Raw genomic sequence first — 27,474 nt, 5'->3', positions numbered from 1 at the left:
AGGAAATACACATTACACACTTTGGCACTATATATGAGATAGATGATGTTAGTAAACATCCCTGCCTCCCCATTTTGCTTATACATTCATCTTCCCCAGAGTTGTTGCATCTTCCAGCATAGATACTAGGATGGTAGAGGAAGGCCAATAACTGCTTTAGAACTATCCTGTCCAAACTCTAGAAATACAGGAAAACCAAACAAAGCATTTTCAGAGCATAGAAGATCAGAATAAAACCTCTAAAGAAGCCTGCCTGCTCCACTTAAAATACTGCTCTGACACTGTCTCTTTGAAATCATTGAAAGAGAAGCAGTAACAAAGCCACAGGCTTCAAAAGTTGGAATGAGAGAAGATATTGCTAGTACATAGGCAAGACTGTACCTTTTAAAGCCAGCCAAGCAAACAGCAAGAATCAAACTTTATTTTCAATGAAGTGACCCTCTCAAGCATAGGGAAGTTGCCCTATATGCTTACATTTTCTGCCTTCCAGACTTAGCTTCACCTGTGCTCTCTCTGTACCCCATTAGCTCTCTTTGTCCACTGTTACTGTGCATTTCAGGGAGCTCTGTATTTTACAACAGACAGCTGAGCTTGTAAATGATGCAAAATTATGCCATTTACTTCTGAAAATCCATCAGACATTTCCCAATGGCTTTTTAAAGCCCCAGTGAATTTTAGGTTAACAAAAAGATCCAGAGAACAAATAATCAGATAACCCTTTTCAAGATGTTATAATCTAGTGACAAAGTATTACATAAGCTTTGGTTTCTGTGAGTACTGGTATATTAAAAGTCCACAGCATTTGTGCTGTAATTTTCTTCAGATTTAAAGTACAGAAATTATGTCAGAAACAGTTCATTTTCCCGAAGCTTTCTCTCTACTTGGGTCCCTAAAGCAACTCTTTGCCTCACTTGTCAGAAATCCTTTCACATTTTTATTTTCTCATTACAGGAAGCACCATTAACACAATACAGTCAATGCATGTGGGTGAATTCAATCAGAAGCTGCTAGAAGCCAGCACTCAATTTAAAAAGAAGCAAGGAAAAGGTACAATTGACATTTGGTGGCTGTTCGATGATGGAGGTAAGGAATTTGAGTCAGAACTGTAGGGAGAGAGATTTCTGTGTTACGGAATATGAAAACAGACCTGGGAACTTGCACAAAACTGTTTTCTTTTAAGATAACATAATCAATTTTCTGTCTGGCTTAAATTTTTTAAGATTAACTTATGTCCAACACTGCTGAAGTGAAGGATGGAATTTTTACCACACAATGCACTAACCTGATTTCCCTGCAATTTCCTGTGTTCTTCCAGGTCTAACAATCCTAATTCCTTACATTCTAACTATCAGGAAGAAGTGGAAAAATTGCAAATTGAGGATCTTCACTGGAGGAAAAGTCAATAGGATTGAAGAAGAAAAACTAGTGTAAATATAACTATTTGTCTCACTGTTTAAAGAGTTTGAATTGATGCTGGATATAATGCATATGCAGCAGGAAGCTGGGCATTTCTCAGAAGAACTGGTTTGTTGTACTGTGGACAGCATGAAAAAAGCATGATGTATTTGATAGAAAGGTGTTGAATTTATGGCATACCCCTCAAGGCTGAGTGTAAATGGTGATTACCAAAGAAAACCCACATTCAGCAATTTTTCCCATTAATAGCTCATATTCCCTTCTCTAATAGCAGCAGTCTGAACTCCGTAATGAGAATATAATTAGTTTTATGGGATTTACATGAGATTGTCCAGTTAACAGTAAGTGAAATTGCACATGAAGCTTCTCATATGCAAATACCATAGACAGATAGCTCACATAAATGTGATTAACTGTGGTAAAATGTAAAGTTAAAGAGCAAGTTAATAAACTTTAAGACCAAGTTGATTTGACTTAGCTTTTTAAAACAAGTCTAGATTTCATAATCATCATTTGCCTTCAAGCAAATGAAAGGTACTATTATAAATTTTTTTTCATCATCACTGTATATAGGACCTTTCCTTCCAAAGCACTTTACACACGAGAGTCACAGCCATTGCACCACTGGTGGAAGCAGGCCAATTTGAGATGGAAGTCAGTAACTGCTTAACAAAGAGCAGCAGTACCATGTAGTGAGTTAAAAACAATCCATCCAACCTAAACTCCAGTGGAAAACAAACAAAATGGATGCAAGGACAGGAGTTAGAATTTAGCCAGCATCACTAAGATTACAACACAGTGCCTCGGACAGGCAGCTGCCAAAAGCTCCCTTAAGCTTTCGCTTCCCAATATGGCAAACTCTGCTCCACTGTGGTTCTGCAAAGATGACCCTAAGTTAGCATACTTCTGCAGAAGAGATTCAAAACTGTTTGTACAAACTATTCTTATCATTGGGTAAAAAAAAACATTGCAGCTGCTCAAAGACCTGCAGGGAAGTGTCCTCTGCTCCCTGTCCAGAGTCTGCCCAAGCTTGGCTGTTGAGGACCACAACCAGCTCCTGGATCTAGGCTCTCAAGTCACCAGATTTCATTGAGAGGAAGTAGGAGCTTTTGACATGAAATGGGATCTGTCAAAACATGACAGATCTTCACAGAAGCAGTTCTAGCACTGCTATACACTGCTTGTCCTACAAAAGCCAGAGTGAACAGCATACTCAGTTCAGTTGACAATGACCTAGTTTGTATTAGGTATTTCTACCTAAACACTAGCTTTCCTCAACAGCATATTCTACCCATCACACACAGAAGCCTTCAAAGAGACAAATCCAGAGGCCGGGTGGCTATTCCATTCTCTAGGTAGATCTAATACAGTAACATCCAAGTACTATTTCATCCATTGTATTTCCAGTTCAGAAATTAAATTTATCTGGACTTCTGATAACATATAATTCTCTAAATATTAAAACTTTTCCACAGAAGTTGAAGCTTTTCTCTTTTTGGTGTTCAAAACAAGGATTGCCCCAAGGGACATTAAGATTTATATAAGTAGTACGTTCTTCTTATATAAAAAAAAAACCAAGCAAATTCTCAGGTCACAAGCAAATATGTATTTCTATCATTGTTTACTCCTAGGAACTTCCTGATCTTTCCAAATTCCAAACTTATATATGAAAAAAAGAAAAAAAAAAAAAAGGTGAGAGGGAATTGGAAGATACAAATTCCCAACCATGCTTCAACTAAAGGCAAAACTGACCTAACTAAACCTCTCAACTCAGCACAAACACACACAAAACTATAAAATATTCCTCCTGTTAATTGCAGCAGAAAAGCAAAGTGTTTTCTGTATGAAAATACATAAAGATAACGTGTGAGTAGATCAATATAAATTCATCAATGAAAAAGATTTTTTAAGTATCACACATCAACCTTCTGGACGAAGTTTTCACCAACACATACACTACCACTGTTGTACATACTCCATGCATAGAATTACAGTGATAGAACAGAAGCCTTCTCTAATTATTGGAGAATTCTGTCCTACTGTATTTTGAATATATTTCCTTTCTAATTCAAGCCTTTGCAAATAGTTCAAGTACCGTTTTTCTGCAAAATGTAAACACCCTTCCCTGTGTCTGCTATTCATTTCCATTTTTTGTGATTTTCATCGATCATCAGTTAAATTAATTATACTACAGCAATCACATCAATCCAGTTCTGTAATTGGAAACTGAAACACTAAAGCATTTAAAGTAATTTGTCATATAGTTAATGAGACAACTGCATTTGATATCTTAACTCATTTATGAGTGCTCTTCGATGCAATGCACTCAGAAATACAGTGATAAAATGTTCTCTCTTTTGTTTTCAGGATGGCTTCACTTCTAAGCAAATTCAGAATAAAATTCGCTGATATTAATATCATTTGTGATATCAATATAAAGCCCAACAAAGAGAGGTAAGAAACATTACCCTAATCCATTATTTAGCAGCCAGCCTTTATCAGGAGCTTGTTTCTTTTATGTTGAGGATTACAAAGAAAACCAAAAACCAAAACACACCACAAAGAATAACACTGTCACTTCACTGCAATCATTTTCTAAGTAACTGAGGCAGGAAAAATAAAAGAACCTTTTAACAATTAAAACTCAAAAGATCAAAACTATAGGCAGCCTTTTCCTTTATGTTGTAATGATAAGACTTAATTTTAATAAGGACTAATTAGACACCATACTTATGAGCCACTAAATTTAACAGGTATTTTATGATGGCTTTTCATATCTATTTAGGTTGCAAGAGACTTCATCACATTACTTGGTCAGTCACAGTTCTCTTGTAAACTCATCATCTCTGCCAGTTCAGCCTTCTGGGTTTCACCATGAATTCATAAACTTAACATTTTGCTGGCCAAACATGACCATACGTTTCCTTTCACATGAGGACAATATTATAATACCCCTCTATCATTCAAATATAATGAAGGTTCAATGTTTTTAAAAATTTGCTTATCTACAGAATTAATGCTCTTAGGCAGAGGTTAGGAAGTTGGTAAAACAGTGCTCAGGAAGCTCCACCTCCATCTGTATTAGCTTAAAAAAAAATAAACTTCAAGCCCTTGCTTTCTAAAACGTATCACTATAGAAATCACCTATTTCTTCTGCTTTATGTAAACAAAAGTATATAGCAGGCTGCTCAGGGAATAACTGAATGCTAACTCAATTCACAATCTTGCTTGCTATGCTGTCTTCCATCCCACCCCATACTCACTTCTTGATAGGTCCACACCTATTTCATAGTCAAAGGGCTCCTCTTCTCCACCCAAAGACTATCCTCTGAGTTCAAATGCAACGTCAGGTTTGTCTCCTAATCAGTGTCCTATTTCCCCACACACACATAATGTTGCAAAAACAGTATTAGATTTACTGGTGTTTACACAATGCATTAGAGATTTTGAGCAATTAAAGAATATGAAGATTTTCTTACTAGATACCTAAAGTGACTTACTAGTGCCCTCTTGATCTCTCAGTTAATATTTTTTAATTACATAAAGAACAGTGCTGAATACTTCTCTTTTTTTTTCCAGTACGATGCAGTGATTTTACATAAATAAAAGCTATCAAAAAGAATTTGTATCTGGCATTAACATAAAAACCAAACACATTTGCTGCATCAGCACTATCTGAACAGAACAAGTGAATATTGTGCCAGACCCTTGCTAGACCACTGTATCTCTCTCTGAGCTGGCATCCCATTTATTTCACTAATAATAAGATTATCACCATTTTACATACTGAAACAGACACTGGAGATGTTGATAAACTCTCCGGCAACTTAGCAACAGCAACATTAAATGCTGCATGTCACAGACTTTAACCCATCTCTTGACTTCCTGGCCATATAGCAAAATCCAACCTGTGCCCAGACTCTCATTTCACTTCACAATGAAGCCTGTCAGCATAAAGTGCCCACAGAAATATGCATATTAATATAAAATAAACTCTGACATCTCTGTGGGAGGATAGAAACTTTCAACAAAGGGGCAAGCTGGGAAGTACAGAAGGATGATAAGCTTCTCCAGATGATGACAGTCAAAGGCTTCATGAAAAAAATGGAAATTTAGAGAGAAAACCTGTGGAAAAGTTGGGAAATGGACACAAATCTGAGACCTCATATAGCAGAAAACCTACAGCCCCTTGCCACATGAGATGTATATCAACTGTTTCTCCATTTCATTACAGTTTCACTGTTACAATAGTATCAGTCAGGTGATTGCTCCAACTAATACTAAAACAATAATAAAAGCTCAGTATTTATGAGGAGACCCTTGTTCATTGTTAACCTTAGTAACCAATATACTGCAATTTGGAGTTACTGTTGAACTCATTTCAGTGTTTTTGCTACAACCAGGAAAATACAGAAAATTCTCTCCAACTATAACAGGCCAAATGCAGCGTTTAATTATCCTTAAATAACCTTTTAGTTATATTCAAATAACCCCAACATTTTGAGGTGGCACAGATATAACTTGGGGCACAATGTGGCCAAGAATAGTTAAAGATTTTGCATGTTTTTCGGCTACAATTATAGTCAGTGCGGCCTGCCATGTACAGTGGCTGTGAAATAAGTTAGTGAGTTCATACCCTGCAGCAAGGCCTCCTTTGTAATTCCTGTTTCAGCTGGAAATTCTTTGAAGAGATGATTGAACCATATCGCCTCCATGAAAGCTGCAAAGATATAACAACTGCTGAGAAATTAAAGCGGGAGACTCCATGGAAAATTACAGATGCAGAGCTGGATGCATTCAAGGAGAAGGTAAAGCCTCGTCTCCCTTTTTACATCCGTACCTTTTCTTACACTCCACATGTTTGAAGCGATTAGCAAGAAAATGTGAAATACCAAACATGTGCATGTACCAACCTGTATTTGATATTTACAAATTGAATCTATATTATAAACACTGCAGAGGTGTGTTGAGTGCATTATTCAGCACTCTGTGAGATCTTGGCATGTTTACACAGTATTTTCCAGCCTGATGAGAAGCTCTGCCCACATCAGTCAGCCAGATGAAAACCACCTCTGAACAAGAAGCCACACAGTACTGTGCTGAGCCTGATCTAATAAGACTTGATGAGAGGTTTATTAAATGGCTCCAATGTTTTAGAGCTTGAACTTCTTCAAGAGTGCAGTTCCAAACATTCACCACTGTGAAATTTAGAACTGAATCCAGACCCTACAACTTACTCTAGGAATTTTTCCAAAGGTAAGATTTAACACTGATTCTTACCTCAATGGCAAAGGGGAGACTGAACCCGCTTAAAACACCGGAGCTCTCCCGCAGTTCAGAGGCACTCTAAGGCTGATGTTGGCTGATCCACTGGGTGAATTAGAGCCCAGACTGCTCTCTAATTTTGTTCAAATATATCTTTTTTAGCAGTGAACTGCCAGACTTCATCAGGCCAGTGCTGAAAGGATACTGCAAACTCTTCCACCCTTAAGAGACAAGTTCTCCTGTAACTCACAGAGAATTAATCTAGCAATTTTATTTATGGTTCCTGTTGGATTAACCTGAGTGCGCTGAGAGTTTAGTTATCTCCACTTTATGGTGCTGGTAACTTCCTCAGTGGAGCAAGGATTGAAAGTCTGAGCTCAGAGGCGCTAAAGGTCACAGCCTGACATATTAACATAAGCTGAAATCAATGGTGATTTAAGATAACACACTATACTACTGACTGCAGCAGCTGGGAAGAAGACTGACTGCTCACTGTATTACCCTTTTCATAGATTTGATAACCAGCATAAAGTTATGGTAGTCAGCTGTGGGCAGAAAACTTTTTAAATACTCTCAGCATAAATCATCAAGATTTGGGCGTCAGAGCCCTTAGAACACCTCAATATAAAAGACAGCAGGAATATCATCCCAGATATACACACTTGTGTGCAGAACCAGTGAGGATACAACAGGAAAAAAAATACATGATTAAGCTTGATCTCGACTAGGTCACCAACTAAGGAACCAGGAAAAAACCCCACAGGTTGAAAGCAGCCAGCAATATGAAAATGCCAGATCTCTCTATAAAATAAGAACAGCCACAAAAAGTTTAGCCTACACACCTGGAAAGACATGCCCCTTATCTTCATAAGTAAGGCAGTTCTGGGAATTTTATGGAGGACATTAGAACACATTTAAAATTCAAGAGAGAAAAACCTGGCAGCACAGATACAGGGTGATGTTATAGGATGACTCTCATGAGGTAATAACTGGCTAAATTATGAGGATTCTTACCTATATAACATGTGTAAAAGAACAGCGAAATTTCTGTAGAGAAGGAAAATTTAAGGTCTGAATGGAGAAAAAACAGCTTTTTGCCTTCTCCAGGGATACTGAGAATAATTTATAAAACCAGTTAAGATACATCTATCTCCCATGCTGCAATCTCCCTGTATACAAACCTGCCCTGGTCTCTTGTTCCCTATGACTTGCGTTAAATTATAAAAACTTGGAGGGTCTGAGCCTGACCATAAAGTAATCTTGGCTGAATCTCAAAGTAGCAGCCATTTATGCAATTTGTAAAAGTCCATACAAATACACAACGTGTAATTCAGCTAAGTCTTACTTCAGACTCCTGGTCTTTTGTTTAAGAGGTGAATTTCTGGCAAGGTGCTCATTTACATGCTGATATTCAGCCCTGCGGGAATGGCATCTGGACACTTACAAACCAGATGAATTAATACATTAACTGCCATCAAACAATAGCACAAAAGAGACTCTCTACAGTTCCTGTACTCCATAGCCAAAGCAATATTTAAAAACTATGTCTGAGCCAGCTTTGTGTCAGTACAAAAATAATCCCCATCCCCAGGAAATCTTACAGTGGTGAACAACTCTGGTCCCCATATAACTAGACTAACCAAGCAGCATGGCTTAGCCTCATACTTTGCCATCTCTATCACTCTGGACCACAGAGGAAACCTGGCTGTCAGTGCTGCCAAAGCAACAGCAGAAAATCTTGCAGGCAACGGATTGTCTAGAAGTCCATAAGGCACCAGAATTGAGGATCACTGGACTAACTAATTTTTTTTCTTTTCCCCGTTTTGTTTTAATCAGAGTTACCGCCAAGTCCGTCTCAATGAACTCTTACAAGAGCATTCAAGGGCAGCTAACCTCATTGTCCTGTGAGTTGCAAGATTTTGGTTCTAACTTAGAGAACAATCTAATGCATAAAGGGATTCTGGACTAGAGCAACAGAAACACTTGTGTTAATTCATTGAGGGCAAAAATAATCTTTTAAGTGCATTCTGAAGGACTTGCATCTGGACTGATGGTTCTCTGGGACTACATCGAATATTAGTTTTTCCTAGTAGTTCTTCACAGCTTAAAACAAAGCTCTACTCATGAAAATGTGTCAAAAATGTAATCTTCACATCCAACTCTACATACTGAGTGTTACACCTGCAGAAGGTACTCATTTTCCTTTCTCTTCCCTGAATTATTAGCAAAGTTAGAGAAAGGATTCTTTTGGTTTGCACATAGTAAATAAAGTTGTTAGCCAAGGTCTACTTAGAACTATGTAAAACTGTGTAAGAACAATGCAATTGCATAAGGAAAAAGAGGCCACCAATAGAATTAAAACAAAACAAAAAAACATTTTCAGAATCAATCTTTAGTTAGAGCCACATTTTTATACAGAGCTTCAATAAATTAGTATTTATGATGTGTAGATAAGCCTCCTTAGCTCTGTTAATTCAGTCTCCTAAAAAGAGGTGATTGGGTAATGTTTACCATAAATTGACCAATGCTTTAAAACTCCCATCTGACAGTAATTACAGATGAGAAAATAAGCTGATGGACTGCAAAACTGTGCATGTACTGTATTCTTATAATTAAAAAAAAACCCAAACATATTATGAGTGGATTTTATGAGCCTGAAAATGCTTTACCTGTTCAAGGTTACAATCACAAACAGTCCATGTCCAGTACAACTAGCCATGTTAATGGCACTAACCAGGTGAGCAAGAGTTTGCAAGATTAAGGCCTAATGGTAGCTTTGTGCTTTATAAGATTAAAATAATCATGTAATCAAATTATGAACATTCAGAGTTGCATATGAACAGTTGATGTTTTCTACTTAATATTTAGTGAGATGCATGTTATCAGGGCTACCCCGTCTTTATAATGTTAATTTTCTTTTTCTCTCTGAACAGGAGCCTCCCAGTGGCAAGAAAAGGAGTAGTGTCTGATTACCTGTATATGGCTTGGCTAGAAATTCTCTCAAAGAACCTTCCTCCAATCTTAATGGTCAGAGGCAACCACAAAAATGTACTGACTTTCTATTCTTAGAAAAACATCAACTCCTAGAATATCCCTTGCTTGATTTCAACACCTACATTTTTTTAATGGCAGTGATTTTTTTAAAGACACACTTATCTAATACAGATCTATAACTGACAGAAAATTTTTCAAAAAATCCAAATCAGCACAGTGAAGAATTAGACAAAAAAAAATGTGAATAGTCCCTGCTGGTGTTACACTCCAGTACAGGCAAAAGAAGGAAAATCTACCTACCTACCTATCTCTGTATCACATGAAACAGCAGATATTTTGAACACACAAAGAAGAAATTCCACTAATTTTATAAGGTATTGAAGAAAATGCTTTTCATATTTATCCTAGAAAGTATAAATTAATCACTACAATATAAAATGCATTAAATCTATAAGCAAATACTTCTTTCAAATTGCACTGTCATAGTTGCTAATAGACACACAGAAGAATTACAATGAAATGCACCAACTTGGGAGAGAAAAAAACCTGTATGGTATCCATCAGTTCAAAGTCATAAACTGATATAATGCAAGTAGAGTATCTGTGATGCTGTTTAATTATAATACTGCCAAAGCCAAATTAAGACCTATGCCTACAGCAGATGCTTTCATCTATACTGTTCTGCTAATTTATATTCATTCCAATGCTTCTAATTAACTGACAAACAAAAAAGTTACCTATATAAAAATATGGACTCTATATGACAAGACTTGATAATGAATTTTCAAGTTCTGACATGGAATGAAATGTATGATTGCAATAATTAAATGTTGTAAGTAAATTTCACAAAGAAATTAGTGAAATATTAGATATTCTGGCAATTTTTACTATGAATGTTAGGGTTAATACAATCTGACATTATACTTTGGGATAATATGTACAGTGATTTACATGATTAGAAAATAAAAACTCTATTAGCTGAGTTGAATGCCCTATTTGATTTATAAAATATTTCTCTTATTTTTAGACCTTCTAAAGAATATTCATTATACAGTAACTTAAAATAAAGGAAATCCATTAAGTGGTGTAATTTTTCTATTTTCTATTCTGCAACATTATAGTACTTTGTGATTTCAGCTGTCAATAAAAGCAGCATCTCATTTTAATGGGGAAAGCTGTACCCTATGTGTAAGCATTATTTAAATTAAAAACTATTAAGGAACGCAGCTAATTTAATTACTGTAGTTCTGCAACTCCTTTGCAGAGATCAACTGAAATCTAAGCCCCAGAAAAGCCAGGGAACCCTGAATTTCACTAAATGTTTATTTTAAAGCAGGCCTCAGCTTCCATCTTTGCTTGAATTATTAGAATTTAACTTGCAGAGGGTCTAGCACTCCATCACAAAAAATGACAAATATTTGATATTCACATTTCTCCTAGTTCAACAGCAGCAATTCAGCAGAACCTGGTAACACAGCCCAATAATCCATGTTTTTTCTTTTCTTCATCTATTAATGGCAGGATATGAAATACTGATATTTTCTCATAATGGTCTTCCTTCACTGCTTCTTACACATTCACAACCAGGTTGAAGGATTGTTTTGCAGTTTAACTGCATGACACAGATATATGAGTTTCCCAGATATACTAGGTTTCCTGCACAGCTCTGAGCAACCCAAACCTCACATTCTGCACCTGCAAAACAAGGAGCTTATTCTCATCCCTTGCAGTGGTGTTAGCAACGATACAGGAGCTTCTTACATGCTGTCAAGTCCTTCCACCTTTGTAGAATTGCAATGGCCACCATATTTTCCACCTCACTTCAGACACCAAAGAGGTATAATCTGCATGTGGTACCTAGACAGTCAATGCAGAGAAAAAGAGCTTTTAGGGAGTCTCCACTTAGGCCTTCTGTAAGTGTGTTTCTTATCACAATCTATGGAAGGACCTGGGGGAATTACATATCTGCATTAAGCCCTTCAATTATGTACATGAGTGGGGATTGTTTCCTAAATATTCCCAATCTACGGGAAATATTGATCCAAACTCATTCGGGGGACCTAAGCTAATCCAAAAAGAGAAGGAGCACAATATGAACCAGCAACTGCACTTTCAATACTATTTGCACTTCTCTCTCACAAACACATAACTGTGGGCATTGCAACAATAAATCCCAAGAGCTACATTTCTAAATGAACAACCACCAAAAACTAAGTACTAACATACACATCTCTGTAAAACTCCTTGCCTAGACTACATTGATTAATTAGAAGATGTATCCACACAACAAAGTTATGGGATTTACAAGGAGCAGAACAAACTCTAGACACAACAGTGCTTAACTACCTGAAAGTGTTATTTCCACAAATTCTCAAGTAATTTCAGTTCCCTAGGAGCTTCTATTTCTTGTTCCTCACCATGATTTCTGAAATGTGTGCATAAACAATTTGGAAAGCATACTAATTATGGACTATCCTAAATTACAACTCTGATTGCAAAATTTTGTTAGTCCACCTACCTCCTTTCTTACTCTGTAACAGACACTTCCTCTTTTATATAAACTATGCATAAAACAACTGCTGAATTTTAATCACCATGTTAGTAACTGAATCCTAATTACAAGTTTGACATCTATAGAAAAACTACGGCTCTAAAGCTGTGTAGCACATTTTGAGTTTATATCACACTACCAACTCTGCAGGTTTATATAACCTAGGGTTGATTTAATCAGTCACAACAAAAGCAAGCGCAGATAAGGTGACCAGGGACATTCATGTGTGAAAATACCATCACTACGAAGCAAAAACAAAGAACATTTTGAGCCTTCTTCAAAAGTCTATGCATCCTACACAGCTAAGCTTGTGCCTAAGGGCCTGTTGAAATGGTCTGTCACCACTGCTCTCCTCAGTGAATCTTACCTTTCCCTCCTAACGTTAGTGGAGCTCCAACATGTGTCACAGAGGCATTTCATCATAGTTCAGAGAACACATTTTTCCATAAATCTTTTTAAAACCACTAGTAACTTGTCCATCTTGATCACACAGCCCTAGGACATAGTGCTTAGGAATGGTAGTTGGTGTCCCTAGATAGCACTCCAGAACAGCACTCTTCCAACTACATCATCAGTCCCCAACAGAGATTATTTCTGTGGGGTTTTGTTTGTTAATTTTATTTTTGAATCAAATCCAACAGTGCAAGTAGAAAAGCTACCTAACCAAAAAGACATCACATTCTGAGGATAAACAGCTCCAAATGCTCAAGCCACACTAAGAGCATGCCGCTATCCTACTTGACACCTAAACAAGTTCATAGAATCACAGAATGGTTTGGGTTAGAAGGGACCTTAAAGACCATCTCGTTCCAATCCCCCTGACATGGGCAGGGGCACCTTCCACTAGATCAGGATGCTTAAAGCCCTGTCCAACCTGGCCTTGAACCCTGTCAGGGAAGAGACAGCCACAACTTCACTGGGTAAGTAACTTCACTGTGCCAGTGTCTCACCACCCTCACAGTGAATAATTTCTTCCTTATATCTAATCTAAATCTACCCTCTTTCAATTTAGAACCATTATCCCTCATCCTATCCCTACCATCCCTGATAAAGAGTCCCTCCCCAGCTTTTCTGTAGCCCCCTTTAAACACTGGAAAGCCACTATAAGGTCTCCCCGGAGCCTTTTCTTCTCCAGGCTGAACAACCCCAACTCTCTCAGTTTGTCTTCACAGGAGAGGTGCTCCAGCCCCCTGATCATATTCGTGGTCCCTTCTGGACCTGCTCGAGCAGGTCTGTGTTCTTATGCTGGGAGTCCCAGAGCTGGACACAGCACTGCAGGTGGGGTCTCACGAGAGCAGAGCAGAGGGGGAGAATCCCCTCCCATGACCTGCTGGCCACACTTCTCTTGATGCAGCCCAGGACAGGGTTGGCTTTCTGGGCTGTGAGCGCATATTGCTGGCTCACAGGCAGTTTTCCATCCACTGATACCCCCCAAGTCCATCTCCACAGGGCCTCTCAATCCACTCCTCGCCCAGACTGGATGTGTATATGGGATTGCCCCGGACCTTGCACTTGGCCTTATTGAACTTCATGAGGTTTGCACAGGCCCGCTGTTGGCACAGCCCCTTGGCAGCCACATAGCCCGTTGAGACTGTGTGGCCAGCACTGCTAAGGGAACATCTTGCACTGGCCTGGAGTCCACCAAGAAAATTGGAAAACGTAGCTGTGCCAGTGCAACAACAAACAAATATAGCAAGTTTTTTTCCACAAATAACAAGAGCAATAACCCACAGTCATGCCATTGCTGCAATTTCATCAGAGGAAATTCAGTTTTGAACAAAATAAAGGTCCAAGGTTGTTCTGGAACAGAGTGAAAAGCAATGGGAAAATTCCACAGCCCCTACACTCTACAGCAAAACACGTGATCAAAAATAGAGCTTCATTATAAATAAACACCCTCACAGCAGCCTTTTAAATTACAAACCTTAATCACTGTGAGACAGCTGTTCTAAGTGAGACTGGGGTGGGGACTCTTTTAAAGCCACAGTTTTCTTCTAATAAACATGGGAGAATTTTATGGATTATTATCCTTGCTTCCTTCTGTGTACAACAAAGCAGCCTCCACTCCTACTCTCCATCTAGTTAAAATGCAGATAATTTCAGTTTATCTCACTATTGCTTTTCAAAGTCAGGAGGAAACGCCCAGTGGAGAGCAGCACTAATCAACAATCAAGAATGCAGGAACGTTGACCAATCGACTATTTACAGAGCAAACAGGACATTCCCAGGACCAAGGCAGACTTGCTCAGTGTCAAGCATAGGTTTTTCTCCTTGTAAAGATCTGGGGGTGGAAAAAAAAAAAAAAAAAAAGTGTCACTCTGCTGAGACTTTTCTCCGTGATAATATGTTCAGATGAGTCCTCCAACCTATTATTCATGGACTTTCAGGCTACCTTCGATGCAGTTTAGAATCGATTGCCTCACTGAGCCAGGCCATTCATAAAATTAGTCCTTTTCTACACTATAACACAGGATGCAGTTGTAACCTCTACAAAGTTCTGTTTGTATAAATAACCATTTATAATTAGATATTCCCTTGATACAACTTAAATTCTTAAACCTTCAATTTGGAGATGACTTACATCAGAAGTGATAAAATATTCTAAGAAGCTTTCTCACATCACTCTATGATACATACACACTCCCATTCAAACAGTGCATACTCTTAAGACTGAAAATACTGAACAGCAATAGAAGAAACCCACAACCAGGGCATTCTTAAAAACATTTTCAACAACTGGACTGCAGTGCATAGCAATGGTTTCACTGCCATCTGGCTGCATTCATAAAATGTAACATAGCAAGCAGATAATCACATACAGTTTGATCTTTTTTTTAAAAAAAGTCAAAGAATGATTGTTTGAAAAAATTTAGATTAGCAAACAGAACTCCAAGATTGTGTAGTTATTCTGCACAGAACAAAATACACCCATCAGAGTAGTCGAGGACAAGTTTTGCAACCCTGAATCCGAAAGGTACTCTTGCCAGCCCACAGCACAGAGAACTAGGGGGGAACTTGTTTAAGTTTTCCGTAGATGGGATGGCAAAATAGGGCAGTGGACATCAAAATCAAAGATGGTGAAATCATAAAAGCATTCTGCTCTGAGAACAAAACAGGCGGAGCAGATAGGCTTTCAAATCTACAGCCTCGACAAGGAGGAGAAGCAGTTGTTTTCCTTCCACAAGGCAAACGCTTCCACCATTGCCTGGCGATTTCTGAAGGAGGGATACAAGCTATTTGCAGAAGGAGGCGAGGCAGGACTGCCGGTGCGCTACACGTATGAGCAGCCGTGCCTGCCGTGAGACTTCGGAATGGGGCGGCGGCCCCTCCGAGGGCCCCGGTCCCAGGCGAGGGCGCCGCCGGGCCAGCTCCCCGTCCCGGCACGGTGCCGGGGCACGCGGTGGGCCCTGGCTCCGCCCGCCGCCGGCCGTGCAGCCGCAATCGCGTCCCCCGGCAACGCCGAGCGCCCGGCGGGGTCCGGCCACCCCTCCCCGGCACGGCCACCGCCGTGTCCCGCGGCGCCGGGCCGCTGGCCGAGGGGCTGCGCCGCGGCGCACGGCAGGTAGACCCCGGGCAGGGGGAGAAGGGGACGCCGCCGGCTTCCGCCCTATGAGCCGCCTGGTTCCCCCGAACAGCAGCGGGGAGCGCCGGGCGGCCTGACGGCGGCACGCTCCCCTCACGGAGGCGGCGCCATGCTGGCCTGGCGCCTCAGGCGGCTGCTGCACCCCCGCGGGCGCAGTAAGGGGGCGGCGGAGGCGGGGTGCCGGGGGAGCCACACTGCCCAGCTGCGCTGCGGCCCTGCGCTGCAGCCGGCCCGACCCCTCGGGGTCCGCCCGGCCGCCATCAGAGGGGCTACGGGGCGCCGCGACCGGCGAGTCCCGCCCCACACTACGGGGCGAGAACCGGCGCCGCGGGGGGCCCCGCTGCATGTGCCCGGGGGAGCCGGGCGAGGCCATTCCCACCGGCGAGGGGAGCCGGGGGTGCTTCCGCGCAGCGAGAGGCCGGGGTTGGAGTGATTTCTACCCCTCCCCCTCCGTTTCCGCCTTCAGTGGGCCGTGCCGGCTTTCGCGGGCTTTTCTCTCTTCCCCTCACAGCCGGTCTCTCTCGCCCTCTCATCCCCGCTCAGCGATGCCTTCTTCTGCGGCCGTCCTGCAGTCGTCCCCCAGTAAGAGGCAGAGGGACTCGGTGCCCGGGGAGCCCACCGCACGGCTCCGCTTCGCTAAGCTATCCAAGAACGCCTCCACCCCCTCCAGGGGCTCTGCTCGGGCTGCGGGCTACGATCTATACAGGTGAGGGTACCCCACCCAGAGGAGGAGCCCACGCCACGCCCCGATCTGTCCTGACCCTTGCCTCGGGGATCCGGCGGTGAGAGGGCCGTTGTGAGGCAGGTCCTCTTGCTGGGTAAGCCCCCGGAGAGGCTCACCAGCCCGGCAGAGGAGGAGGCCAGAGCTGGCCTGTTCGTTTGCTGCCTTGCTCCTCCATCCCTCTCCCTTTCCAGAGATCTGTGGTCCAGTCACGCTGCAGCACCGATTTCATCAAGTAGCAATTCAGCTGCTTGCTAAAAGTCAGGATTGACATATCAGCCTGAGTTGCTGTTGGCACCGGCATTGACTAGGTGCCTTACTATTCAAAGAACAAAATGGTAGTGCATGTGGGCCCTCTGTCCACGCTTACGCTTTTCTGCTTTCCTCATTGTTGTTAGGTGCTGCCTGCCAAATGAAGTTGTGGCAGTTTGATAATGCTCCTAACTGGAAACCATGTGGGTTGCTGTGCAGACTTAGGGTTTGGTTTGCTTGAATGATAATAACCATTGTTCAAAGGTTTTCACTATGTTAAAGAATATCTGCAGCTGCGCTTGTGGTTGTTTGCATAGTGCTTCTGTGATTGAATACAATCGCTAGTTATATCTGAACTCCCCTGCGACCTCTTCTATCTTCCTTTCTTTTGTATTAATCAGCCTTATTCCTTCACCTGTCTGACTTCTGTAATCTTCCTTCACCTATCTGACTTTCTTCCTGAAGCTTTGCTTCACCACATTTGACACTTTTCCTTTGTATTTATTTTGTCTTACCAGGTTTAGTTTTTTTTGTTCTTGTTCCTATGATGCACTGTACACCTGGAAAAAGTCCATTTCATAAAAAACCTGTCAGTGCTTCCCAGTGTTTAAAAAAATAAAAATCAGTCTTTTGTCAAGACCAGGATATGCTTGCCTTAAACAAGTAGAACAGTCTCACTGTGGTATTGTTATCACTGCCTTTCATTAAGTCTCCAGTTCGGTAGCTTCAGAAAGGTCTTAAAATCTCTCATTTGCAGATCTCAACAGAATCATGTGAATTGTGAACTTATGACTTGCTCAGAAAAAAAACCACTGTTAACTTCATAGACTATTATGTTGGATTACAGCTAGTTTATCTGCTGTAGAAAGCTTAATCAGAAGAGTGTATTATCCTTAAAATTCTGCTTTTGCACAAAAATTGCACAACTCCATTCACCTAATGGTTAATTTAAAGTTAAACGTTTTGTCTATCTTGCCAGTTAAAAAACATTTAAAACTAGCAATCTTAAGACTATGCTGTTCAAATCTGACACTACTGAAATCTTAAGGTAGCACCATCAAAGTGGGACTTCCTTGTTTTAGAATATGCACTTGATTTTACAAATCTCTAAATATTTCTTATATAAATTCCATGGTATAAACTCCCAGCAAGAATAATTCTGGGTAATTTTGTACCTTGAGCTACAGAGAAGTAAATTTTCAAAATATTCTATATAAAATGGTGTTTCTTACTTTAACGTAGTGCGTATGACTGTGTGATACCACCCATGGAAAAGGCTGTAGTGAAAACAGACATTCAAATTGAACTTCCTTCTGGATGCTATGGCCGAGTAGGTAAGTAAACAGGCTATAAAAAGGCTGCAGTCATTGTAGAACAGGTTTGACTCAATCTTCACATTTAGATTCTGCCTAACACTTTCAGAATTGGTCTACACCAAAAAAAAATAAAAAAAAAGGCGGCGCATGGCTGTGTGATTTATTAAGCCTTGTAATAGACATTTCTTGTCAAATATATTTGGTGTATGTCAAATAACAAAAAGATGATTACCAAAATTTTTATAATTACATACGACTTTGTAGGCTATGCAATAGTTCATTATTTCTATGCATTTCCAGAATTTGAATGACAAAGACCAATAGGTAATGGACATACAGAAAACACAACCCTAGATGTTTAAATATTAACCCTGAGGTAAGATTACTAGTGTAGTAGAATTTGACTACTATTTGTGACAGAATACTTGAGAGAACCTGTACAAGATACTTTGTTATATTTTGTGCATTCTTTTTCTGAATTATGTATAAATTCCTAAAGTAAAAAAAACAATAGCAACTCCACTGGAAGAGTGTGATCAGAGTTTGCTGTGTCCTTTCATCTAAAAGGAGAATGCTTGTGCATTTCTCTTATCCCAGACAAAATTTGGAAGAGTAACATTTAGCACCTCAAAGTAGGCTAAGGTAAGTAAAAAAAAAAAAAAAAAAAAAAAACAACAAAAACCAAATAACCCTACAGGTCATTTAATTTTTCTGTGTATAATATTTCTTAGTAAACTGCTTGCTAAATACTGTTTTCCATCGTAACTTGAATGGATTGACCTCATAGTATTTTGAGATTATTCCAAACCAGTGATGGCCACCAAAAATAAACCAAGATTAGGTAGTCTGCTCCAGCCGCCTTGGAGAAACCTACTCTGCAATTGGTGGTCTAAACAAAGATATGTTTATATCGCTTAAAGATTGCAGTGTTATTGTAGCCTATAGCAGCTGTTATTTGTTTAATATGTACATTAACACTTACAGTAGTTCCTGTAAAATCATGTTTATTTTAGGAAAAACTGTGGAAACAGTTCTTGCTGCCATGACTCTGCAAACACACTATGTAACCTATAAATATTGTGTAAGAGTTTTAAAAGAAATAAATTATACTTACAAAAAACCTCTTGTTTTCTAGCACCACGTTCTGGTTTAGCTGCAAAGCACTTCATAGATGTTGGTGGTAAGATTTTTGTTCTTTTTACTAAGACTTTGAAAATAATTAGATTTTTTAAAATTTTTAGATTAGGAAGTGCCTTAATTTCACATTGAAATATGTGTAAATAAATAATGCTAGTTTCATTGGTAGTCTGGCAAAAAGAGGTACCTGGGTAGTATCTCAGAGAGCCAGTGCCTCCTAATTATTTTAAAACTTGATGAATTTTAAAAATATTACTGATTTAAATGGTACTGATTGTACTTCTGTGGGCAATAGAAGTTATTTTTTGGTTTAGGCTTTAAAGGTGACTTTTTACATTCTGCTTTTCCCATTTTGACTAAATGTGTGATTCTTTTCAGTCTAGTGTAAGATCTGAATGAATTATATAAATTACATACAGATGTTCTTTTTGCAGACAATATAAAGGTATTAATGAATGATAGAAAGCTCTGGAATACACCATTACTGTGGGTGTAATTGCTTATTAGGATGAAAAGAGCTTTAGTTTACTCCTACTTATGAAAATGTAGCAAGTTATGTAAAGCAAATGAAATTTAAACTCAGCTTTTTACATTAATTGACTTAAAAATTGAAAGCCTTCTGAAACAGAAATAAAGCTCAAATCCTACTTTCTACAGTTTTTTTTTTTTTGTTCAGTACTGGCAACAGATCTGTTTTGAACAACAGGGTGTTTTCTTTAAATATTTTGAGCTTTTATTTAATCTTGATTAGAAATTCACAGATATCTCTTAAAAAATATTATTATAGGCATATCTATAATCAGAAGCCTTCCTGAAAGCCTCACTGTCCTTTTACCATATTCCTATAATTGCCATACAAAGTAAATTATGTTGAAAATTCAATTCCAGTTTTGCAGTGGGGCTGATCAGAGCACAGCCAGATTCTCTAAGTATTGTATTATAAAATGGCATCAACGTTGCACAGAAGTTCTCACAACTAAGGTTATTGTGGAGTTATTCTGATGAACACACCTATAACTGCAGCAATTTAACTAGCACTAAATGCATTTTACATTGTTCTAATTGTACAGGAATATAGTTCTAGGTTAGATAAAATGTTTTCTGCTTCCTAAAATCATAAGGAGTTGGTTTTGCTGGCAATAGATTGTAGTAAAGGAACCAAAACCTACGTTTCTGATGTAGTGACATAAAGAAGATACAACTAATGGGTATCTTCCAAAGTACTGGGTGTCCAAGAGAGCGCATTTTTTGTGAGCATATTATAATTTGAGTCATAATGGAAGTTGACAAGAAAAGTGTGCTGAAAAGTTGAGGCATTTTCATCTTTGCTGGATTTTGCTGTTTTTTTGTTGTTCTGTTGTTTGGGTTGGGATTTTACCTGCCCCCCACCCCCCAGTGTTAAACAAGAGCAACTGCTTAAACCAGTGGTACTCAGCCTTTAGTTGCTTATGGACTTGGCTCTAGAGGTGAGGAAGGGTGACTCTAGGCATCTTTCTCTTTCTGATGCCAAGCCAGCCAGAAAGCAAAGCAATTCCCAGTATAATTTAAAGCTGCTGCAGAACTACTTTGTTCTGTCTGCTTTATGGCATATCAGTCTGGCTGTGCCCATGGTACAGTTGTGATATCACAGGTTAAAGGGGAGCATCTTTGCTGGCTTAGTGTTGTTCAGGCTTTGTCTTAAATAAGACGCAATTATTGGATGTTTGTTACACTAAGGTTTTTTAAGTGTTGCTGGGTAACATACAAAAGAGCACTAAGATGGGAATCAAAGTCTCTCTACACCCCTATGACTCTCTGTAGTATCCATGGTCCACTATCTACTATGGTGTGGTTTTTTAAAGTAACACTTGCTAAAACAATTTGTTTATATGAAAAAATACATATACTCTGTAACAGTCTTTTCAATCTGAAAGTTAAACTAGGAAATACTAGAAGGCAACCAGAAGTGCTTAGCAGGATGACCTATGTTCAGATTTTAAAACAGCTGACACCTGACAAACCATGAGTAAAAACTATTACTGATAGTTAGTAGAGAACTTAAAAAAAACCCCAAAACCAAAAACCAAAAACACAACACAAAAAAACCCACAACAAACAAACAAAAAAACACCAAACAAAACCAAAACAATTGTTACATAATTTTAACTTGTCCTGGAGAAGTACTTTTGTAACAATGAGGGCATTATCCATTTAGTTAAATATACTTTTAAAAACATATACTTTGAATATAGAAAAAAATACATTGCCAGAAGTCGTAAGGGTCAGGGAGTAAAATTGGGATTGTGCGAGAATTATGTTCAGAATTCACATCTGCTAGGTGTGGATGCTTTCCCAACAAGTGACGTGCCAAACTTCTGACAGAGTAAGACAGAATGTCAGACTGCCATTTAAATAGAATTAGTAATCTGTAGTAATCAGTTTTGAGTATTGTATTATATCAGAGAAAAATACTGTATTATAACAAATAAAACTAGCCCTCGTTATGTTAAATTAGCAAATTCCATTATCAATCTCTAATGCATAGCAGTATCTATCCCAGCATATGGTCTCGAAAAATGTTTTCTTAGCTGTACAGAAACACCTGAGAATGGTTTGTCAAATTAAAAATTTATCCAAAGAACTAATGATCTTTTCATATGCATTCATGAGCATATATACATAATTTCATGTGCCAGATATGAATTTTGTCTTTCAGCTCTCCAGCTGATTGACTCCTGAACAAATACGCCAAATTAATGGGCAAAACTTGAGTGATGCTTAAAATTGCTTGTGCTGCGATTACAAGTTTGCTGAATCTCTCATTGTAACACATGCATGTAGCATGGACTCCATGTCCACTATTGTATAAAACAAAGCAAGTTAATTGTGTAGCACTAGCTAAAACTTTGTGTCACCCCTGGTTTAGGAATTATGTAAGGGCTCTAGATTTCCTGGTATTTTAAAAAAGGGATAAGGAATCATACTTTGCTAGAAGTAAGAAGGCAAAACTTTCATGTTATCGTTTTATAGTTCAGGTTTTTATTGAATTGCAAAATTGAACTGTAGTAGAAATTGTGCAAGAAAGCTCTGTGATGACCAATGTAAGTGATGTACTGTGATTTTCAATTTAACTGCTTCATAGTTGACTTTCTGAAAGCTGGTCTAACCTAAACCAAATAAACAGTAGGCAACCTGTGCATGTAGCTTTGGTACATCAAGCATCAAGCTCTCTGAATCAAGTGAACACTACGTTGAAGAATTTTTTAAATTTTTTTTTTATTCTGGAAAACATTCATGCACAGCAACTACTGTTTTGTTCACTGTTGCTTTTGGTAGTGCTCTGTAATTGGGGTCCCTTCAAGAAGTTTCGTGTGGTTAAATACCAGTGAGTTAATTTGAGAACTGCATGTTTTTCTGAATTTTTGGAACTCAGGAGATACTCCCAGTGTTACTAGCACCTTAATTAGGAAGCTGTTCAGAAATGTGATTGGATTAACCCATAACATTATAAGGGAAAGAGAGCTGTATAAATACCTTTTTCACACTAGAACTAGTGCAGAGATTGTACAGTATCTGTTGACCCTATATACTGCAGTATTTTCATACAACTGAAGAAACTAAAAAAAACCCCTCAGTTTTCTATTCCTAAGCGAGTATGATGTGGTTCAACATTAAAACTTCAAGGTATAGTCACGCTACAATTTCCTCTGGTGTTTATGATCTCTAAAGGTAGTACTTTGTATGTATAAATCTGTGAACGTCTTGGAATGACATGTAATTTTAGTATTTGACTTATTTATGCAAGTAGACTTCAAGATATATACTTACGCTCACAAGGAAGCCCAAACTCCATTTTTTCTACTGGAAATATGCTTCCTGTATCTGAGAGGAAAACCCCAAATCAGCAGAATATGATTACTTAATGTGTATTGGTAGATAATCTCCTGAACTATGTAGTTAGAGTTATATAAGAGCAAGTTTGTTTTAAAGTATTTACACTTGAATGTAGCTGAATGACAGTCAATTCCCTTAAAGCTTTAGTTCTATTTGGATCTGTGCAACTTCATAGCTCTCAGATAAAATGTTAGAGTTAAAAACATATTCCTGCTTGACACTCGGAACAGCTGAAGTTAGCAGAACAAATGGAGCCTAAATTTGGTCCAGCTGTCTTTATTTCAGATAGGGTGTTACAACTAAAATTAGTAGTACAATGTTAAAACACTGCTTGATATGTGATGATGTTTTTCAGTTCTTTTTGCAAGATGGATGAGCATTTTTAGCTATTTCAGTATTTTCATATATACTTTTTAATTGTGCATGAGTAGTATAAAGGATGTCAGCATGAGATACTGTAATCATCTACTCATCTATTGTATTGACAACATTTACTAACTGGATGTCCCTCTTAATTCTTTCTTACGACAGCTGGTGTTATTGATGAGGATTATAGGGGAAATGTTGGTGTGGTACTCTTCAACTTTGGCAAGGAGACTTTTGAAGGTAGGTGTTAAGCTTGGCAGAGCCTGTTTACAGCCACCTGACTGGAAATGAGAAACTAATTTTTCTTTAAAAGACTGTGAAGAGGTAGAATTAGCTGAGAACATTTTTCTTCTTACAATTCAGAAAAATGTGAAAACTTAATGTCCTGTGGAGGAAACATGAAAAGATTCCATTCCTAGCAAATTACATAGGATGCAAAAAAAACCCACCCAAAAACACACAAAAACCACCACACCAAACCAAAGAAAACCTACTTAGCTCAGCTTTAGATTCATGAGCTGTTCTGAAGTGCAACTTTGTATTAAATTTCTTTCTTGCTCCACAAAAAAAAAAAAAGAAAAAAAAAAAAAATTTAGCTGAGCAGTATTTGAGATAAAAATTTCTCCAGGATCCTGGGAAACATTAGTAATAAAGATACAATTTTCCCTTTAATCATGCTGTCTTTCTGCAAACAGTCAGTTTTAAGCCGCAGGGCCCAGTTACAATATTGCCAGTGGTTTCTCCCTCTTCTCTGCAGCTTCACAACACAAGCTTATGAGGGAAGTTCTGTGAACCAGATGGGGGACTAATCAGAAATTTTTCTTTTGGTTTTTCCTCCCCCTGAAGCCCTGCAAAGAAATCAGTTCCTATCTCTAGTTCACAAAAGGAGCCACCATATACATACAGCTGTCTCTCTGTCTCTGCAGTATTTATGCATAATGACACTTAAGACGCCATAGTATGGCAGCAAGAATGAAGGGAGATGCCTTGAGCTGGTGTTGCTGCTGAAACTTCACCTTAAAAAGACTAAGCACAAGTTTATCTTAGCCTGCATTTTTCTGGGACTATTAACATCTACTTAACTAAGTTTGAAACAAGTGTTTAGGCTCTAGTACATTCTGATACTATTGAAAGGGAATTCTCTAAACTTGCTGTTGATTGTTTACTTTTCTGAATGCACTAATAATATTTGAACTTCATTGCAGTTAAAAAAGGGGATAGGATTGCCCAGCTCATCTGTGAACGCATTTGCTACCCTGAGCTAGAAGAAGTTCAAGTAAGTTGCCAAAAGGAAATATTTCTTCTATTTTCAATAATTAATAATTTAAGATGGTTATATATAAACCTGAAATTTATCATATAGATAAATACTTTGCTTTAAAACTACTTTCAGTGTTAAAACTGCATAGTAGTATTGCTACCTGAATAAAAATCTTGATGCTTTGCATGCATTTACATGGATTTTTTTTTTTGGTAGTTTTCAGAGTTAACAGGTACTTGAGACTCCAGTATGTAATAGAAACAGTTATCTCACAATGTAGGATTTGTTTAAACTTGTACGAAAGGTATTCTAAAATGTCTCTTACAATTTTTTTGTTTTAGTTTCTCAATTTTAGCTACTCATACAAGTAAATGTACCTTCCTCTACGATAGACAGTATCTGTTGTATAGAAACAAAATTCAAGTTACAATACTAAACCAACTTACCCTAATTGATGTTTTTCAGGCTTTAGATGATACAGAACGTGGCGGAGATGGCTTTGGTTCTACTGGAAAGAACTGAAAATTATTTGAATATGTGTTCTATATATTTTTTTTGTTATGCTATTTCTAAATTTTCATTTGAATTAGAAGTGGAATTTTGGAGTACATAAGAATTTCAGGTTTTATTCAGACTTCTCTGTATCTGTCCTCCTGTATTTTTACAGGCAGTGAATTCATCTGCATTAGGGGGAGATGTGCGTGACTGACTTGATTGATGAGTTGATGGATTATTTTTCCTTTTTAGATGTTTGGTCCTCAGTAATAAGAACTCATTGTTTGTCCTGATTATACTCTAATAAATTTTAAAAACCTTAATTATTTGATTTTATTTTACTTAAACTGGAACGGCTGATTGTTCCCTTGCCAGTTTGTGTTAATATTCTGAAAGCTATCTTCCATGTAGCTCAGTATTTCATGCTGAGAGCCTATTTCCTACAAAATCAGAGGTAATACAGGTGTCAAATATGACTTACCACTCTGACCCCTAAATCAGAATAAGGCAAAGATAAATTTAATATTGCATCTTTTACAACCTGTCAAAATACTTGTGTTTCTGTTCAAAGCTGAAGTTCTGTCTTTGATCCTTAGCTGACCCTCAAACAGTTGATTTTTCAGCTCTATTAACAGGCACTACAATGTTTGAGCTAAATAATATAACAACTCATCTGGAAATAACTTCTATATAATAAATAAATGCTGTGAAATATGCTGTTGAAATATTTGTTGACAAATTCATTAATAAGTTACTGTATAGAAGAAAGATTCTAAATTACTGAGGCAGTGCACAAATTGTTTTTTTCAGTTCTGTTTTGACCAGTTAACCTAGAACTCTTTGGAATCTGTCCCAAACCTGATTATTTAAGTGTTGGAATCTCTTAAATGACTCAAAAAAACCTTTTAGGTGAAAAAACATGCACACAAGAGAAGGGACAATAGGAAAGAATCTTGAGTATTTTGCCACCTTACAGAAAATTATTAGAAAAAGCTATGAGGCTCTCAAACATGATTTTTTTTTTTCCCTGCAGCTGTCTCTATTCTCTTTTTCCATTTTCTTAGCTGAAAGGTCACAGGTATGAAACGCTGTGCTTTAAGTAGTGCTTCAGCAGTGGAAAAGTAGGCCCTTCTGTAGGCTAAGGTGTTCATACCATTCTTCTTCTTCGTAGTCTCAGATCACAGTAATCCTGTTGGTATTAGTTTTATGTCCTTGTCTAGGACTAACCATTTCCAGTGAAGTAGGCCCAAAATATTGCACATTTTATACATTTTACCCCTGGCTTCCCCAAGGAGCTGGAAAATAGTGTAATATGACAGCATTCTGATTCCTTTAACCATAGGATAGTCATCACGTTGACTTTGCAGTGCTGAAGCAGTAAGTACATTCATCTTTGACTGGGGTAGATGTCTTTCCCTCCATGTGCATTTTTTGCATATCAGGTGTTTTTGTTCTTTTTTCCTCCTTACACTCATCACAACACTGTACTTACCTCTGTACACCAGGCCTTCATAAGCAGGCTTGCCATGCAAAAGCCTATTGTAGGCAAGCAGCACGTCATACCAACGAAGTTTTAAATGAATTGGAAAAGTTGGTCTTGACGCTAAATTGCTTCTGTTCTATAACCTGCCAAACAGGAACTTCAATTACCAAAGGCTATTGAAAGGTCTTAAAATAACTACAGTCCTTTTGTGTAAAGCTGTTTCCTCTTGCTGGACTATAAGTTAAGAGCAAATTTTGCTGCTCTTCTTCCCACCCCTGCGAGCAAAAAGCTAGTAGGGGATACACAGATGCAAGATACAAGATGATCTTGCCTGGAACCGCAAACAAGAAGCTTTGTAGTATCATTTGTTATCCCTGTTGGAAACTGATCTAATTTCCATTTTTTAAATTAATCTAATACTCCATATTCTGAGATAAGAAGTGACAGTATTTGCTAGAGAAAGCTAGCAGTCTCAGTTGCATGAGGAAGAAACATAAATTTACAAATCCATGCCTGCTATAAGTTGTTGACATACAGACCATTATCTAAGCATCATTACCGAAAAGGGCTCGCTTATTTTGAAAATCGGCATCGTTGAGTTCCTCTTCATCGTCTCTCAGTACTTATCTGGAGAAGCATGTAATGAGTTTAAGATTACTGCAAGGCTCTTCCTAGTAGGGCCTTGGAAAATCTATCCATCTGAAACAAAAGTGCTTTTAAGCCCACCTCTACACTGAACTCCTCCCTGTGCATCAAACCAT

The 27,474-nt window shown here is 38.5% G+C and overlaps 2 protein-coding genes across 5 annotated transcripts in view; both read left to right on the top strand.

Moving 5' to 3' along the window:
• The window catches only part of SLC12A1 (solute carrier family 12 member 1), a 51,171-nt gene extending 41,379 nt beyond the window's left edge, over positions 1 to 9,792 (top strand). Inside the window, exons 22-27 of the mRNA XM_009971385.3 lie at positions 952 to 1,083; positions 1,316 to 1,427; positions 3,784 to 3,870; positions 6,089 to 6,224; positions 8,518 to 8,585; positions 9,615 to 9,792. Coding sequence (XP_009969687.1) covers positions 952 to 1,083; positions 1,316 to 1,427; positions 3,784 to 3,870; positions 6,089 to 6,224; positions 8,518 to 8,585; positions 9,615 to 9,750 — 671 coding nt within the window. The 3' untranslated portion in view covers positions 9,751 to 9,792. The remainder of the gene's footprint in view (positions 1 to 951; positions 1,084 to 1,315; positions 1,428 to 3,783; positions 3,871 to 6,088; positions 6,225 to 8,517; positions 8,586 to 9,614) is intronic.
• A 5,807-nt stretch (positions 9,793 to 15,599) lies between these two features.
• DUT (deoxyuridine triphosphatase) lies at positions 15,600 to 25,553 on the top strand. 4 transcript variants are annotated; one of them, XM_032983052.2, is made up of 7 exons: positions 15,600 to 15,788; positions 16,321 to 16,515; positions 18,025 to 18,116; positions 19,234 to 19,278; positions 23,640 to 23,714; positions 24,680 to 24,750; positions 25,201 to 25,553. In XM_032983052.2, exons 2-7 carry the CDS (start codon positions 16,355 to 16,357, stop codon positions 25,255 to 25,257), a joined length of 501 nt encoding a protein of 166 aa, XP_032838943.2. In that variant the 5' UTR covers positions 15,600 to 15,788; positions 16,321 to 16,354; the 3' UTR covers positions 25,258 to 25,553. The 4 variants fall into 4 exon arrangements, with proteins under 4 accessions (XP_032838943.2, XP_032838945.1, XP_032838946.2 ...); XM_032983054.2 differs by having other exon boundaries at positions 15,602 to 15,788; positions 16,353 to 16,515; XM_032983055.2 differs by lacking the exon at positions 15,600 to 15,788 and adding an exon at positions 15,818 to 15,964 and having other exon boundaries at positions 16,353 to 16,515.
• Positions 25,554 to 27,474: the final 1,921 nt, after the last annotated feature.

The sequence above is a fragment of the Tyto alba genome, unplaced genomic scaffold (genome assembly GCF_018691265.1).
Source record: "Tyto alba isolate M040663 unplaced genomic scaffold, T.alba_DEE_v4.0 Super-Scaffold_41, whole genome shotgun sequence".
NCBI classification, from domain to species: domain Eukaryota; kingdom Metazoa; phylum Chordata; class Aves; order Strigiformes; family Tytonidae; genus Tyto; species Tyto alba.
This window is presented reverse-complemented; position numbering and strand designations above follow the sequence as displayed.

Coding starts and splice junctions, on each gene's coding strand:
- DUT (XM_009976136.3), top strand. CDS start 16,154: ATGTGCCCGGGGGAGCCGGGCGAGGCCATTCCCACCGGCGAGGGGAGC. Junction 18,117..19,233: donor TGGATGCTATGGCCGAGTAG/GTAAGTAAACAG, acceptor CTTGTTTTCTAG/CACCACGTTCTGGTTTAGCT. Junction 24,751..25,200: donor CTGAGCTAGAAGAAGTTCAA/GTAAGTTGCCAA, acceptor GATGTTTTTCAG/GCTTTAGATGATACAGAACG.